Genomic DNA, 13,266 nt, shown 5'->3' on the forward strand with positions numbered 1-13,266 from the left:
GCCGCTGCGTTAGCTCTCCGCTGCTCCTCCAACTCCGTCCTTCATCAAGATGACATTGTCCCAATTCTTCAAGGGCCACTTGCAAGCATCCATGACGGCTAGGGTTTGAATTTTCAATAACTAAAGGCGCTGACGAATCCCGCCCCTTCATGTGATCACAGTGAAAACATACAAAATACACAGTGTACCTCAGGGAGCTGTTGTTGGGGTTTTTCAGGTCCTGATGAAGCTTTATCACCCACTCCTGATACTCTTGCTTCTGGATGGCAGTCGACTGCTTTAACTCATTAGACCACTTGTTTTCTAAGACCTGGGAAGACACGGCATGCCGAATGGTCAGCCTGTTCGACCCAAACAGAGTAAGTGAAAGCGAAAGCAATCGCCTCCCTAAACGTCCTTGTGCTCCACTTACTTGCTGGGACTCGAAATGCTGGGCCGCCAAGGAGTTGACATCTTGATCTGTCAGAGATTTACCCAACTCCTGCATCACTTTTTCCATTTCGATACCCTGCCTAAGACATAAATAAGAGCGTCAGGAATATTCATCAAACTTTCAAGGTGTGCAGGCACTCCAGGTTTCCTGAGCCACCTCTACACAGGGGAAACAAATTCCATGATATAGGAATAAATCCAGGAGTAGCAACTGCAATACCCAGCATCGAATGCACAGCCTTGGAAGTAGAGATGTGGAAATAAGGACGGCAGGTGTTCGGGTCGGGGTGGGGGAAGGGGCGGGCTTGGAAAAACCTGAGTGCCTGAGAACAGATGACTGGTTAAAGAAACTTTGGTACATCTACACAATGGAATACTATGCAGCTGTTAGAAAAGATGAAGTCATGAAATTTGCATATAAGTGGATCAACATCGAGAGTATCATGTTAAGTGAAATGAGTCAGAAAGAAAGAGACAGACATAGAGGGACTGCACTCATTTGTGGAATATAAAGTAACAGAATGGAAAACTAACACCCAAGGATAGCAGAGATAAGGACCAGGAGGATTGCTCCACGCACGGCTTGGAAGCTGGCCTTACATTCTGGGGGAAAAAGCAGCTCAGATAGAGAAGGGACCACCAAGTAAAGGATGCTTCGAGGGCCCACTCAAAATTGGAGGTGCGAGCTGAAAGTAGACTATAGACCGAACATGATGGCCACTTAATACCTGCACTGCAAACCACAGCACCCTAAAGGAGGGAGAGAGTAAAAGGGAATGTGCCTGCCACAGAGGCGGCGGGTAGAAAGGGGATGTGGTGGTGGGGGGGATACTGGGGACCTTGGTGGAGTTTGGGCGAATGGGCACTGGTGGAGACTGGTGGAGGAAGGGTACTCAATCATCGTATGACTGAAACGTAAGCATGAAAGTGTGTAAGTCTGTAACCAAAGTCTGTAAGTCTGTAACCGTATCTCGTGGTGATTCATTAAAAAAAAAAGAAATAAGGACGGTAGTGTCATGTAATGTCAATAGTTCCACCGACAGAGCTGAATGTTAGTCTCAATTTAATTTATAAATGAGAGCCACTGACACCTAGTTATTTTTCCTTGTCATTTATAAATCTCTTCAAACAAGATGCGCTGTAGTTCCTGCCTAAATACATTTCCTACCTATTTACAAACAGGTACTCATTTACAAAAGAGTTAAGGTGACTTCAGCCTTTGAAGTTAGTTTATATAATAACTAGAAGCTGCTAGGTAGGCTCCAAGGATCAGAATGGTATTAAGTCACAAAGATTCCCGTGCAGAAAAATATAATATATGAACGAAAGATATATTTTCGTTTTTAATCTTCATACCCATGTAATGATCAGCTATGAAAAAATTTTAATTTAAGAAAAATTTAAAATTTCCTCTAGAAAAAAATTAATGAATGGTATTAGAAGTTCAGATAATGGTTATTTACGGGGGAACAAGTAAATAATGACTAGTGGGCTGAAGGAGCCTTTGAAGAGCTAGAAACATTCTATTTCTTCATCTCAGTGTTAACTGTGTGGGTTGTGCCAGAGAGATAGGACAGAGGGCAGGACGCTTGCCTTGCACATGGCTGGCCTGGGTTCAATCCCTGGCACCCCACATGGTTCCCTAAGCCCTGCCAGGAGTGATTTCTGAGTGGAGAGCCGGAAGTAACCCCTGAGCATTGCAGGGTGTGAGTCAAAAAACAAAACCAAAACAAATAATTGTGTGGGTTGTGCTTACACTATGAACATATACCGAGCTGCCAAGGATTGCCTTGTCATAAGTCTGTTTTAATAAATAAGCTCATTAACACTTCCTGGATAAGGAGTGTCTGTGAATACAAAGGTCACAAAAATGATTTGCTCTCAAACATTTTCAACAAACTTGGCAAAAATGAAACAAATATACAAACCAAAAGGATTTCACCATTATTCTAGTTGATTTATGTCAATTGTTCCTAAAGAGAAAATTTGTATTAATTTGTAACAACCAGTAAAGGTACTTATGTACTATAAGAGAAACAAGTTTGTTAATATATCACTTTGCATGGCTTAGCATAAATTCCATCAAGTCCACACTTAAATCTATTGTAGATGACCTCATTACTTTGAAGTACTAGACGTCAGATTTTTATTTAAAACAGAAATAACTGCTCAACACTTAGAAATGTAAGTCTTGATAGAAATACATTTTACATAACTTATGTTCCCTCTAGTGGATAAGAGGTATCATTGCCATTTTAGAGTTTCATTGAAATATGAAATGCTAACGCTGACTTGCTAACATAAATTTTCAATGAAGAAAGATAGAATTCAATAAATCAAATTTCAGTAACAGTTGTTTCACCCTAAATGCAAATACCCTGTAGCTAATGACACATATGTATTTTCTATGCTTTAGATAGACAATGCTTTACTACATTTTAGATAAAATACCTACTATATATGATTTAGTATGTTAGGTGTGGCAATCACGACATCCTGAAGGCATTTCAAAATCATGATCACGATCACAAAATCCCGTTAATCACCGATTTCTCGGGCGGGCTCAGTAACTTCTCATTTCGTCCTTTCCCTGAGATCTTAGAAGTCTCTCTCGACTCGTCCCTCCCAACGATGTCGCACTGGGGGCTCTTTCAGGGTCAGGGGAACGAGATCCAGCTTTTTACTGGCTTTAGCATATGAACACACCATGGGAAGCTTGCAAGGCTGTCCCATGTGGGCAGGAAACCCTCAGAAGCTTGCCAGTTTCTCCCAGAGGGAGAAGTAGGCTACAAGATATGGCGCGGCCGCTTTGCGGCTGCATGCTTCTCAGAGCTTGCTTTTAAGTCTCTCTCTGGATGTTGGCCGTTAATGGGATTACACACACCTGGGTTCCTCTGCCGGTACCTTCATGCATGAGGCTTGTCCGAACGTGTGGAGAACTGTGGAGAAATTGTGTATTTTGTGTATTTTGAAATTGTGTATTTCAAAATACACGATTATAACTGTGTTGAATTAATGTCGTTATGGGGAGTAGACCTGGCTGTACTCAGGGTTTACTCCTTGCTCTGTCCCCAGGGGTCACTGCTGGCGGGGACTGGAGGAGGAGCCATATGCCATAGGCCCATACGTGTTAGTGGGGACTGAACCCAAGTCGGCTGTGTACAGGCAAGCACCTTCCCTGCTTTACTATCTCTCCAGCCCATAATGGGGTGTGTGTGTGTGTGTGTGTGTGTGTGTGTGTGTGTGTGTGTGTGTGTGTGTGTGTGTGTGTGTGTGTGTGTGTGTGTGTGGTGCCAGGGACTGAACACTAAACTCAGTGCCGTACACATACAAAGCAAGTGTTCTACTGCTAAGTTATATTCCTGGTTGAAAAATAAAAAACAACAACAACCATCTTTCAAAAAGATGCAAAATGGTATTAAAAAGATAGAAGTGCAGGGGAAGTCAGTTTTGATTACAAAACAGGTCAATGAATCAAGCACCAAAATTTGGGGTGATTCTGAACAGAGAGGCGGCACGGTCTTGTGATGGAGAGCTCTGGAGTCACTTCCAAGTTTTAGGTTCCAGTTGGCCCTTAGCCCAGTCCCTGAACCTCCTGCAGGCCCAGTTTCCTCATCTGCAGAATGGCTGCAGCACAGAGCAAAGAGGAGGGCACCTGTTAGCAACTGCAGGTTGCGTCCCCTTTAACTGTTTAGCTGGAACCCTTAATCCTAGTGGCAGGGACTCTGGAGCCCTTTGGGGAAGGAACTGAGACGAGAGAAGGTTTGCGCCTCCTGACAGAATAAGGCACAGAGGAACAGAGGCTTTCTCTCTAGGAGAGCGGCCACCGCGGGCAGAGTCCAGGTGAGCACTCGGAGACGGACATGTCGAAGAGTCAGGCGGGGGCTTCATCCGACCCGAGAGCTGCCGGCGCCTGCAGCCGGTGCCCCAGACGTGAGCGGCCTGTGGCGCTGTCAGAGCCCCGCTCCTGTGGCTTAACCACAGCTGCTCTGTGGGACTGGTGATGCCTGCAGGTACAGAAGGGCCCAAAACCACTGGCCCAACTCCCTTCATTTGGAACAGGCAGCCGTCAACCTCCAGGCCACAGCATGGAACCGTCTGCGGGTGTAGAAAGGCCGAATACCACTGGCTTGTCACATTGACGCTGCAATTTGTGCTAAGTGAGTCAATTCAAGCGCCACTGGTGGTACACACAGCACCTGCCAACGTGTTACACTACACCGTGTGTGTTCTTTCATGACAGCAACCTTACCCATTGACTGAGAAAGCAGTTTGTACATTGCCTGGAACAAGGAAAAGCTTTGGCAGAGGCAAATTATTCCTCTCAGTAGAAATAGGAATATAATCCCTAGGGCTGGACGACAGCACGGCAGGTAGGGCGCTTGCTTAAACATGGTCGACCGGGGTTCAATGCCAGGCATCGCAGATGGTTTCGCAAGCCCTGACAGGAGTGACCCCTAAGCGCAGAGCCAGAAGTGAGCCCTGAGCACTGCCAGGTGTGGCCCCAAACAAAAATCAAACAAGCAAAAAGGAATATAGGGGCTGGGGCATGAGGATAGCAGGGAGGGCGTTTGCCTTGCACGCAGCTGACTGGGTTTGATCCTCAGCATCCCATAGGGTCCCTTGAGCACTGCTAGGAGTAATTCCTGAGTGCAGAGTAAGGGGTAACCCCTGAGCATCGCTGGGTGTGACCCAAAAAGTTAAAAATAAAGAGGATGTGTGTGTGTTGGGCAAGAGTCTCTTGCCCACATGCCTGGCTATCTTTCCCGGGGCCCCTTGGAGGGGATGGGCTCTAGTCTTCCTCCCCGCCCCGAGCAGAGCTCCTGGCAGCCAAAGACCACCAGAACCTAGCCACAGTCATGCTCAAGGCCCCTCTCCACACGTTCGGACAAGCCTCATGCAAGAAGGTACCGGCAGAGGAACCCAGGTGTGTGTAATCCCATCAATGGTCAACATCCAGAGACTTAAAAGCAACCTACTTCTTTCTCTGGGAGAAACTATCAAGCTTCTGAGTTTCCTGCCCACGTGGGACAGCCTCGCAAGCTTCCCATGGTGTACTCATATGCTAAAGCCAGTAACAAGCTGGATCTCATTCCCCTGACCCTGAAGAGCCCCCAGTGTGGCATCATTGGGAAGGCCGAGTGGAGAGAGGCTTCTAAAATCTCAGGGATAGGACGAATGGAGAGGTTACTGAGCCCGCTTGATAAATCGATGATCAACAGGATTTCGTGATTCGTGATTCGTGTGTGTATGTGGGGGGGGGGGGCGGGGGCAGCTGGAGCGACAACACAGCCGGTAAGGCGTTTGCCTTGCACGTGGCTGGCCTGGGTTCGATTCCTTCATCCCTCTTGGAGAGCCCAGCAAGCTACTGAGAGTATCTTGCCCACACAGCAGAGAGCAGAGCCTGGCAAGCTACCCGCGGCGTATTCAAAATGCCCAAAACAGTAACAACAAGTCTCACAATGGAGATATTACTGGTGCCCGTTCGAGCAAATTGATGAACAATGGGACGACAGTGCTACAGTGATACAGTGTGTATATGTATAGGGGGAAAGAGAGAGAGAGAGAGAGAGAGAGAGAGAGAGAGAGAGAGAGAGAGAGAGAGAGGAGAGGGAGAGAGAGTGTAGATAGGTGGACAGATAAATAGATAGGCACCAAAATGTATCTAGATTAATCACTTGGAAATTTTCATAAAACTACAAAGACTTTCCCAGTTGCAATGAAACATTTAACCCATATAAAATTTTCAATTCTGGTATCTTATTTTTGACCTTACAGAAAGTGAACATAAGCTGTTCTTCAGGTGACCCGACTTCACAATGTCAGACCCGGTTATGAAAACGAGAAATACCTCTCTCGCAATTTTTTCAGCTCCACGTCTCTTTCCCCAATCAGTTCGGAGATACTGACAAAGTAATTATGCTCCAAATTGAGGAGCGTTTCCGAGGCGGGGGAATGGATGAGGTCATGGTACACATCTGCGAAGTCTTCATCCCAGCTGGGCTCCTCGGGCCTCGCGTGCTCTAATGTGGTCTGCGAGACGATACAGGCATTTGTAAATCATCAGAGAGTATTTTTATTTAACACTCTATGAGGAAAATATGTATAGGATGATTTCATTTTCCATATCACACAAGAACCAGAAAAGACTTATTTATATAAGGGCATTAAAAATGTGGAAAGACGGGGACGAGAAACAATGGTGTGGTAAAAGCACTTGCCTGGCACATGGCAAACCCGGGTTCAGTCTCCTGCACCACATGTGCTCATCCCGCCACCCTCTCCCCAACCCTGCTAGGAGCCATCCCTGAGCACAGAACCAGAAGGAGCCAGAAGGAACCAGAAGGAACCAGAAGGAAGCCCTGAGAACCACCAAGTGTGTCCCAAAGATCAAAATAAACAAATGACATGGAAAGACATAAGCTAAGTTGTCAACATGTGTTACAGAGTAGTGGAAGTGGAGGGAAAAAGTGTGTATACACACACACACACACACACACACACACACACACAACTAGACCTGCTGTGATGGCATTTCGATAAAACACACACAGCTACACAGGAGGGAGTGATTCACACTAACGGTGACAGCCAGGATGTTGGGATTTTTGATGCTCTTTGTAATGAAATGGGTTGTGTAAAATAGAGTATACACGATTCCGCCTCCTCTTTGCTTCCTGAAGGCTGAAGCTGTATTCGGATAACTACTCTGTATCTTTACCTACTTTATTTTGGCCATACCTGGTGGGGCTCAGAGCTTTCCTCTACTCTCTGGGCTCAGGGATCACTCCTGGCAGAGCCGAGGGGACCACATAGCGTGCTGGGGAATCATTTTGGGGTCAGTCACATGCAAGGCGAGTGCCTAATTATCTGTATCCTCTCTAGTCCCCGCTCCACACCTTTAGACCAGGAATCCCTGCCCCTGGGACTCCAAACTCTATTTGACATTCATTTCAGATTCAGAGTGAAATTTCGTAGGAAGGAGCTGAGTGGAGGCATCTTCTTGGCCAGAAGGCCAGACACTTGGTTACCTACGGTGGCCGGCAGCACTGGTTTAAAACTCTGCCTCGGCGGGGGGGGGGGGGGGGGGGGTGGGGCTGGAGCCATATCACAGCGGGGAGGGTGCCTGTTTAGCACACAGCCGAGCCAGGTGCGATCCCCGGCATCCCATAGGGTCCCCCAAGCACTGCCAGGAGTAATTCCTGAGTGCAGAGCCAGGAGTAACCCCTGAGCACCATCGGGTGGGACCCATCTCTCTGACCCCTGGTCTATGTTCTTACCTCAGCATAAGCTTTGGCCCATGAGCTTGCCAGCTGGTGTAAATCGACTTCCCCAGACTTCACAGCTTCTAGGGAGGCTTCAGCAGCATCATCGTAGTCCTTGAGAGATTCTTCTTCTATGAACTGGCTCAGAGCTGCTTTCAAGTCTATAACACGGAAAATGATCAGCAACGTCAGGCAAAAATAGGTAACAATTGACTTGGCAACTATGCCTTTCTATGTAGAGTTTTATGTCTCTTCTACCTGAATAAAATGTCTCAAGTCAGGGGCCAGAGTGATAGTCGAACAGGCAGGGCACTTGCTTTGTACCTGGCCAATCAGACTTGATCCCCAGAGGGTCCCCAAGTACTGCCAGGAGTCAACCATGAGCATAGAGCCAGGAGTAAACCCTGAGTGTGGCCCAAAAAGGAAAAAAAGAGAGAAATCAGAATGATAATACAGCAGGGAGGGCGCTTGCCTTGCATGCAGCTGACCTAGGTTTAATCCCCGGCACTCCACATGGTCCCCTGAGCCCTGCTATGAATGATCCCTGGGCCTAGATCCAAGAGTAAGCCCTAAGCCCACTGGGTAAGGTCCCCAAACTACTGCATAAGGAATTGCCAAAGTTCCTTTTTAAAAAAAAAATTTTTTATTAGTGAATTAGTGAGGTACAGTTACAGACTTACAAACTTTTGTGCTTGCATTTCAGTTATATAGTGGTCGAGTGCCCATCCCTCCACCAGTGCCCATTTTCCACCACCAATGGTCCCAGCATCCCTCCCACCACCCCCACCCCGCCTCTGTGGCAGGGCATTCCCTTTTGCTCTCTCTCTCTCCTTTTGGGTGTTGTGGTTTGCAGTAGAGGTATTAAGTGGCCATCATGTTCGGTCTATAGTCTACTTTCAGCCCGCATCTCCCATCCCAAACGGGCCCTCCTAGCACCCTATACTTGGTGTTCCCTTCTCTATCTGAGCTGCCTTTTCTCCCAGCATGCAAGGCCGTCTTCTAAGCTGTGGAGTAATCCTCCTGGTACTTATCTCTACTGTTCTTGGGTGTTAGTCTCCCATTCTATTACTTTATATACCCCAAGTGAGTGCAACCTTTCTGTTTATCCCTCTCTTTCTGACTCATTTCACTAAACATGATACTTTCCATGTTGATCCAACCTCTGGCAAGCATGAGAATTCCCTGCAGGGTTAACTGAACTACATCTATATGCCACCTCCCAAGTTTCCAATTCAACAGTCCTTGGGTGGGAGACTAGAATTTGCAATTCTATCAAGTTCGAGATGGATTGTATGGACACACGTACTGATGTCTCATGGCTCCAGTGATCAAACTCGAGGCCTCACACAGGTATCTCACATCCCTGAGATATGTCTCTCCCTTTCACACTCCAGGAAACTTTTGTGAACCACAATCTCCGGCAAATAACCTTTTGACACACTAGTTTCCTTGTTAATAAAAGATGACTGTGCTAGAGTTTATGGGGCTAATTTAAGTAAACAAATTTTACTGTTTATTATTGTTTTGTATATTCATGTTCTTAGGCTAGAAAGACGGTACACATGCTCTGCATGTCAAGGCCTAGATTTGATCTCTAACTCCACATGGTCCCCTGAGCTCAAGCACTGCCAGAAACAATCCCCGAGCACTGAGCTAGGAGTAGCTCCTCAGCATCTCCCATCCCTTGAGTGTGGCTCCCAAAATCAAAAGAACCCTGAGAGACCCCCAAGTTAGTATTCCTACTCTTCTAAGGCATTTCAGAAATTAGGGACCAGAGTTTTGCTTTTTGGATCACATCCAGCGATGCTCAGGGGTTACTCCTGGCTCTACACTCAGGAATTACTCCCTCCAGTGCTGGTGGACCATATGGGATGCTGGGAATCAAATCCAGGTCGGCAGCGTGTAAGGCAAATGCCCTACCCGCTGTGCTTTTGCTGCAGCCCCAAGGACCAGAGTTTTAAAAGGAAAAAAAAAAGTAAAAATATCAGCTCTTATACTTTAATTATTGATAATAAAAACATATCATGAATCCACCCAATTAAAGATACTGTAAATTCTACTCAACTTTATAACTAATTTTTCATTATACAGTTTATACATAGCTGCCTTATATACAACTATAAGGAATATAGGGAAAAAAACACAAGGAAACAAAGATTTGAGAATCCTTTGTTCTTAAGAGAATCTGTTCTTAAAAGCAATGCTTCCTATTTTACGCTTCCTATTTTATGGCTGTTCCCATTATGTCCTAGGTTTATGATTTCTAATAAGAAACTTGCAACAACAGAAACAGTATGATAATAATAAAGTAGTATTTTTATTTTCATTTTGTTCAATTTGGGGGCCACATCCAGGAGAATCCAGGGATCACTCCTGGCACTGCTCACACAACCAAAAATGTGGTGTCAGAGATCAAACCAGAGTCAGACGAGTGCAAGGGAAGCACTATTCTCCCTTGCACTATCCTTTCATCCCTAAAGGAGTATTTTCAAGACCAACCTTTTTCTATAAAGCAGGGTAAGTTGTGCAGTTGCATCAGACGACCATGTAAGTGGCTGGCATTCTCTTCGACGGGAAATTGGAGGGGAACCCTCAGTTCTAAGCACTGGTGACCTACTTTAAATTTATACACAAATTCCCTTTCTCTGTTGTAGAATCTTTCTCTGTTTTTCTTCATCGTCTAGAGTAGTTTCTGTAGAATGAACAAAAAAATATATATATTTTTAAGCAGCAGGTTATAAGTCCACAGAAACCCGTTTCATTATTGCTATACCAACTCAAAAAAAAGTCACACCCTCACACATTTTATTTGTCTACGCCAATTATCCCAGTTTTTCTCTATCCCTTAAAAACAAAGTATTTCTCTTTACTTGACACTTAAGATATATTAAGTCGAGAAAAGTACTTAGCATTTCCTACGTAAGGTTCTGAAGAACAAGGAAGGAAGAATGTTTAAGGAAAGATTACATTTGAAACCTGAATGATAGTACAGTGGGTAGGGAACTTCCCTTGCATGCAGCGACCCTGGTTCAATCCCAGGAATCCCATACGGTCCCCTGAGCCCTGGCAGTACCGGTCCCTGAGTGCACAGCCAGGAGAACTTAAGCCTTGAGCACTTTCAGGTGTGGGAAGGAAGGAAGGAAGGAAGGAAGGAAGGAAGGAAGGAAGGAAGGAAGGAAGGAAGGAAGGAAGGAAGGAAGGAAGGAAGGAAGGAAGGGAAGGAGGGAGGGAGGGAGGATGGATCACATTGGCATCAGACATGGAATTTAAGAAACAATTATTGTTGTTGAACACAACAAAAAAAAAATAAAACACAAATCAGGGATTGTCCAGGACCCTCTAGGCAAATTAAACTCAAAGGAAATCTTGCTGAAAATAAGAAAAATCAACATCAAATAAGAACCTGCTTATGAGCTTCCTAAAGATGCCCAACCCCTCAGCTTTTCCAAACCAGGTTCTCATACCTTTCGATATTTTGAAGTTACATCATAATATTTCTCCGAGTGCCTATCTGGTCATGTTGTCTATGTGCTCTGAACTATTTCTCTGACATTCCATTACTCTCCATAAACTTCAAATTCCTTAACTCAGACTACAGGACCCCAGCTTATATCTTAAGACTCTTGTTGCAGAAGTTGCACCTCTAGCCCTCACCAACCCAACACACAAGTTCATCATCTTTATTTTCCAGCGAGACTGAATTTCTCTCAATACAAAGGCTCTCTTTCCACTCATGATCTTTTGGAAAGCTTTCCCTTTGCTTAGATCACTGCTACCTCTCTCCTCTGCTATTAGTACTCCTTCTTTAAGTAGCGACTCGCCGGGAACCAATGCCTGGGAACCAATATGTCAGTACAACCTGACCTGTAACTAAGGAACAACCGCTTCTTGGGGAAAATATCAAAGTACCTTCTGAAGGTTGCAGAACAATGCCCAGGGTAACTGCCATCAGGGCCCACCTCCAGTTTCGTTAAACGTTTGCATTCTTTGCTATTCTCCCATTCTGCCCACTTCCTCAGATAATCAACTATAAAAAACTAGCTTAAGAGAAATAAAATTGGAGCTTGCTCCCATTCCTTTGTGTCTGTCTGTGTCTCTTCTGTGTCTGTCTCCTTTTTACTCGAGCACCCTCTCCCGGCTACCCACGTTGACCAAGCCCCGTGGGACGGGACAGCGACTTAGATAGGTGCCAGTAAATCTTTTAACTCATGTCCTGAGGATTACTTAAATAGAAAACCCAAAGCACCTGGGAAACACAAGTCAATAAATCAAAGTTAGAAATGAAAAAATAAAAGTTCTCTATAAACATATCAATACCCATCCCCAAATCTTAAGCTGCTCATTCAGGACACACTTTTTTTTTCTTTTTGGGTCACACCCCGCAATGCACAGTAGTCACTCCTGGCTCATGTACTCAGGAATTATCCCTGGCGGTGCTCAGGGGACCATATGGGATGCTGGGAATCGAACCCGGGTCGGCCGCGTTCAAGGCAAACGCCCTACCCAATGTGCTATCACTCCAGCTCCCAGGACACGCTTGTAAGGCAGAGGAAGTAAAGGTTCGACATAGCAGAGTGTAAAAAGAAAAGGAGTAACAGTCCACGTGGAATCTTGTTCAGATTTAATGTTTTCGGTAAGCAAACAATATTAGCTTTGGCTCCCACCGGCTTACCATTTAGAGGTAGAGCGTTTCAACAAGTGTATTTTGTTTTCCCTCCTCTATTTAAAAAAAAATCTTTATTTTTGCAACGATGAAACCAAGAAAGGTTTCTTTTGCAACATACAAGGACGGGAGTCAGAGAGGTAGTTAGTAGTGCCAGTAACTTGGTGGCCTTGCACACAACCGACGGAGTTCAATCCTCAAGCACTACATATGACACCTCCACGCCCCCCGTCACACACACACACCCCCCAAAAAAAACACTTGCAGGAGTGATCCCTGCGTGCAAAGCCAGGAGTAAGCCCCTGAGCACGGCCGGGTGTGACCCCAGAGCCTCCCTCCGCATACCAACACCCCCTCCAAAACCCAGAACACGAAGCCAGACTCGAACCCATGCAACAAACAGGGTGGATGGGGCGCTGAGCTTAAATTAAGAAAAGGGAGGAAGGCCGGAGCGAGAAGCTCCAGCCCAATGATGGAAACAGTCCAGGGGGCTCCCTGGGTGCGGGCGGTGGGCTCACCTCCCCTCGCTCCGAAACCCCGAGCGAGCCGAGCACCCGCAGCTGTCAGAGAGCCGCCGCCGGACCGCGAATCAGCTGACTTGCCCGCAGGTTTGCGCAGTCTGCAGATTCGCCTCGGCAGATTCGCCTAGACCTTTCCCCCCCACCCCCGCCTCGGGCCCGCACACCTGCGGAACATTCCTCGGTGCACTTTGTTCCATATTTCGCCTCTTTGTTTCATCTGGACTCAGGGTCGTCCGTTTTCGTTTAAGCTTAAGTCGGCGATCTTCTCCCGGGGTGTGTTTCAGAGGCAGCGTTGTGACGAAAGTCCCGCGCAGTAAAGCTCAAGCTAGGTGTTTTGCGGGACCGGATGCGGAAGAACCCGGCACTCGCGCAAGGCGCCTGCGCG

At 46.2% G+C, this 13,266-nt stretch overlaps 1 protein-coding gene across 4 annotated transcripts in view; it reads right to left on the reverse strand.

Annotated features, from left to right (window-relative positions):
- The window catches only part of C6H12orf4 (chromosome 6 C12orf4 homolog), a 38,693-nt gene extending 25,499 nt beyond the window's left edge, over positions 1-13,194 (reverse strand). For 2 of the 4 annotated variants that reach the window (XR_008630785.1, XM_055143518.1), the window contains exons 1-6: positions 13,046-13,194; positions 10,197-10,389; positions 7,713-7,858; positions 6,284-6,465; positions 413-512; positions 189-310 (exon numbers count right to left, since the gene is read on the reverse strand). Coding sequence is in view for 3 of the 4 variants with exons in the window: in XM_055143518.1 (XP_054999493.1) it covers positions 189-310; positions 413-512; positions 6,284-6,465; positions 7,713-7,858; positions 10,197-10,374 (728 nt within the window). In the remaining variant the exon portion in view is untranslated. Of the gene's footprint in view, positions 1-188; positions 311-412; positions 513-6,283; positions 6,466-7,712; positions 7,859-10,196; positions 10,390-12,878; positions 12,993-13,045 lie in introns of those variants that run through there. The other 2 variants (XM_055143519.1, XM_055143520.1) reach the window with 2 other exon arrangements.
- Positions 13,195-13,266: the final 72 nt, after the last annotated feature.

The sequence above is a fragment of the Sorex araneus genome, chromosome 6, assembly GCF_027595985.1.
Source record: "Sorex araneus isolate mSorAra2 chromosome 6, mSorAra2.pri, whole genome shotgun sequence".
In the NCBI taxonomy this organism is placed as follows: Eukaryota; Metazoa; Chordata; class Mammalia; order Eulipotyphla; family Soricidae; genus Sorex; species Sorex araneus.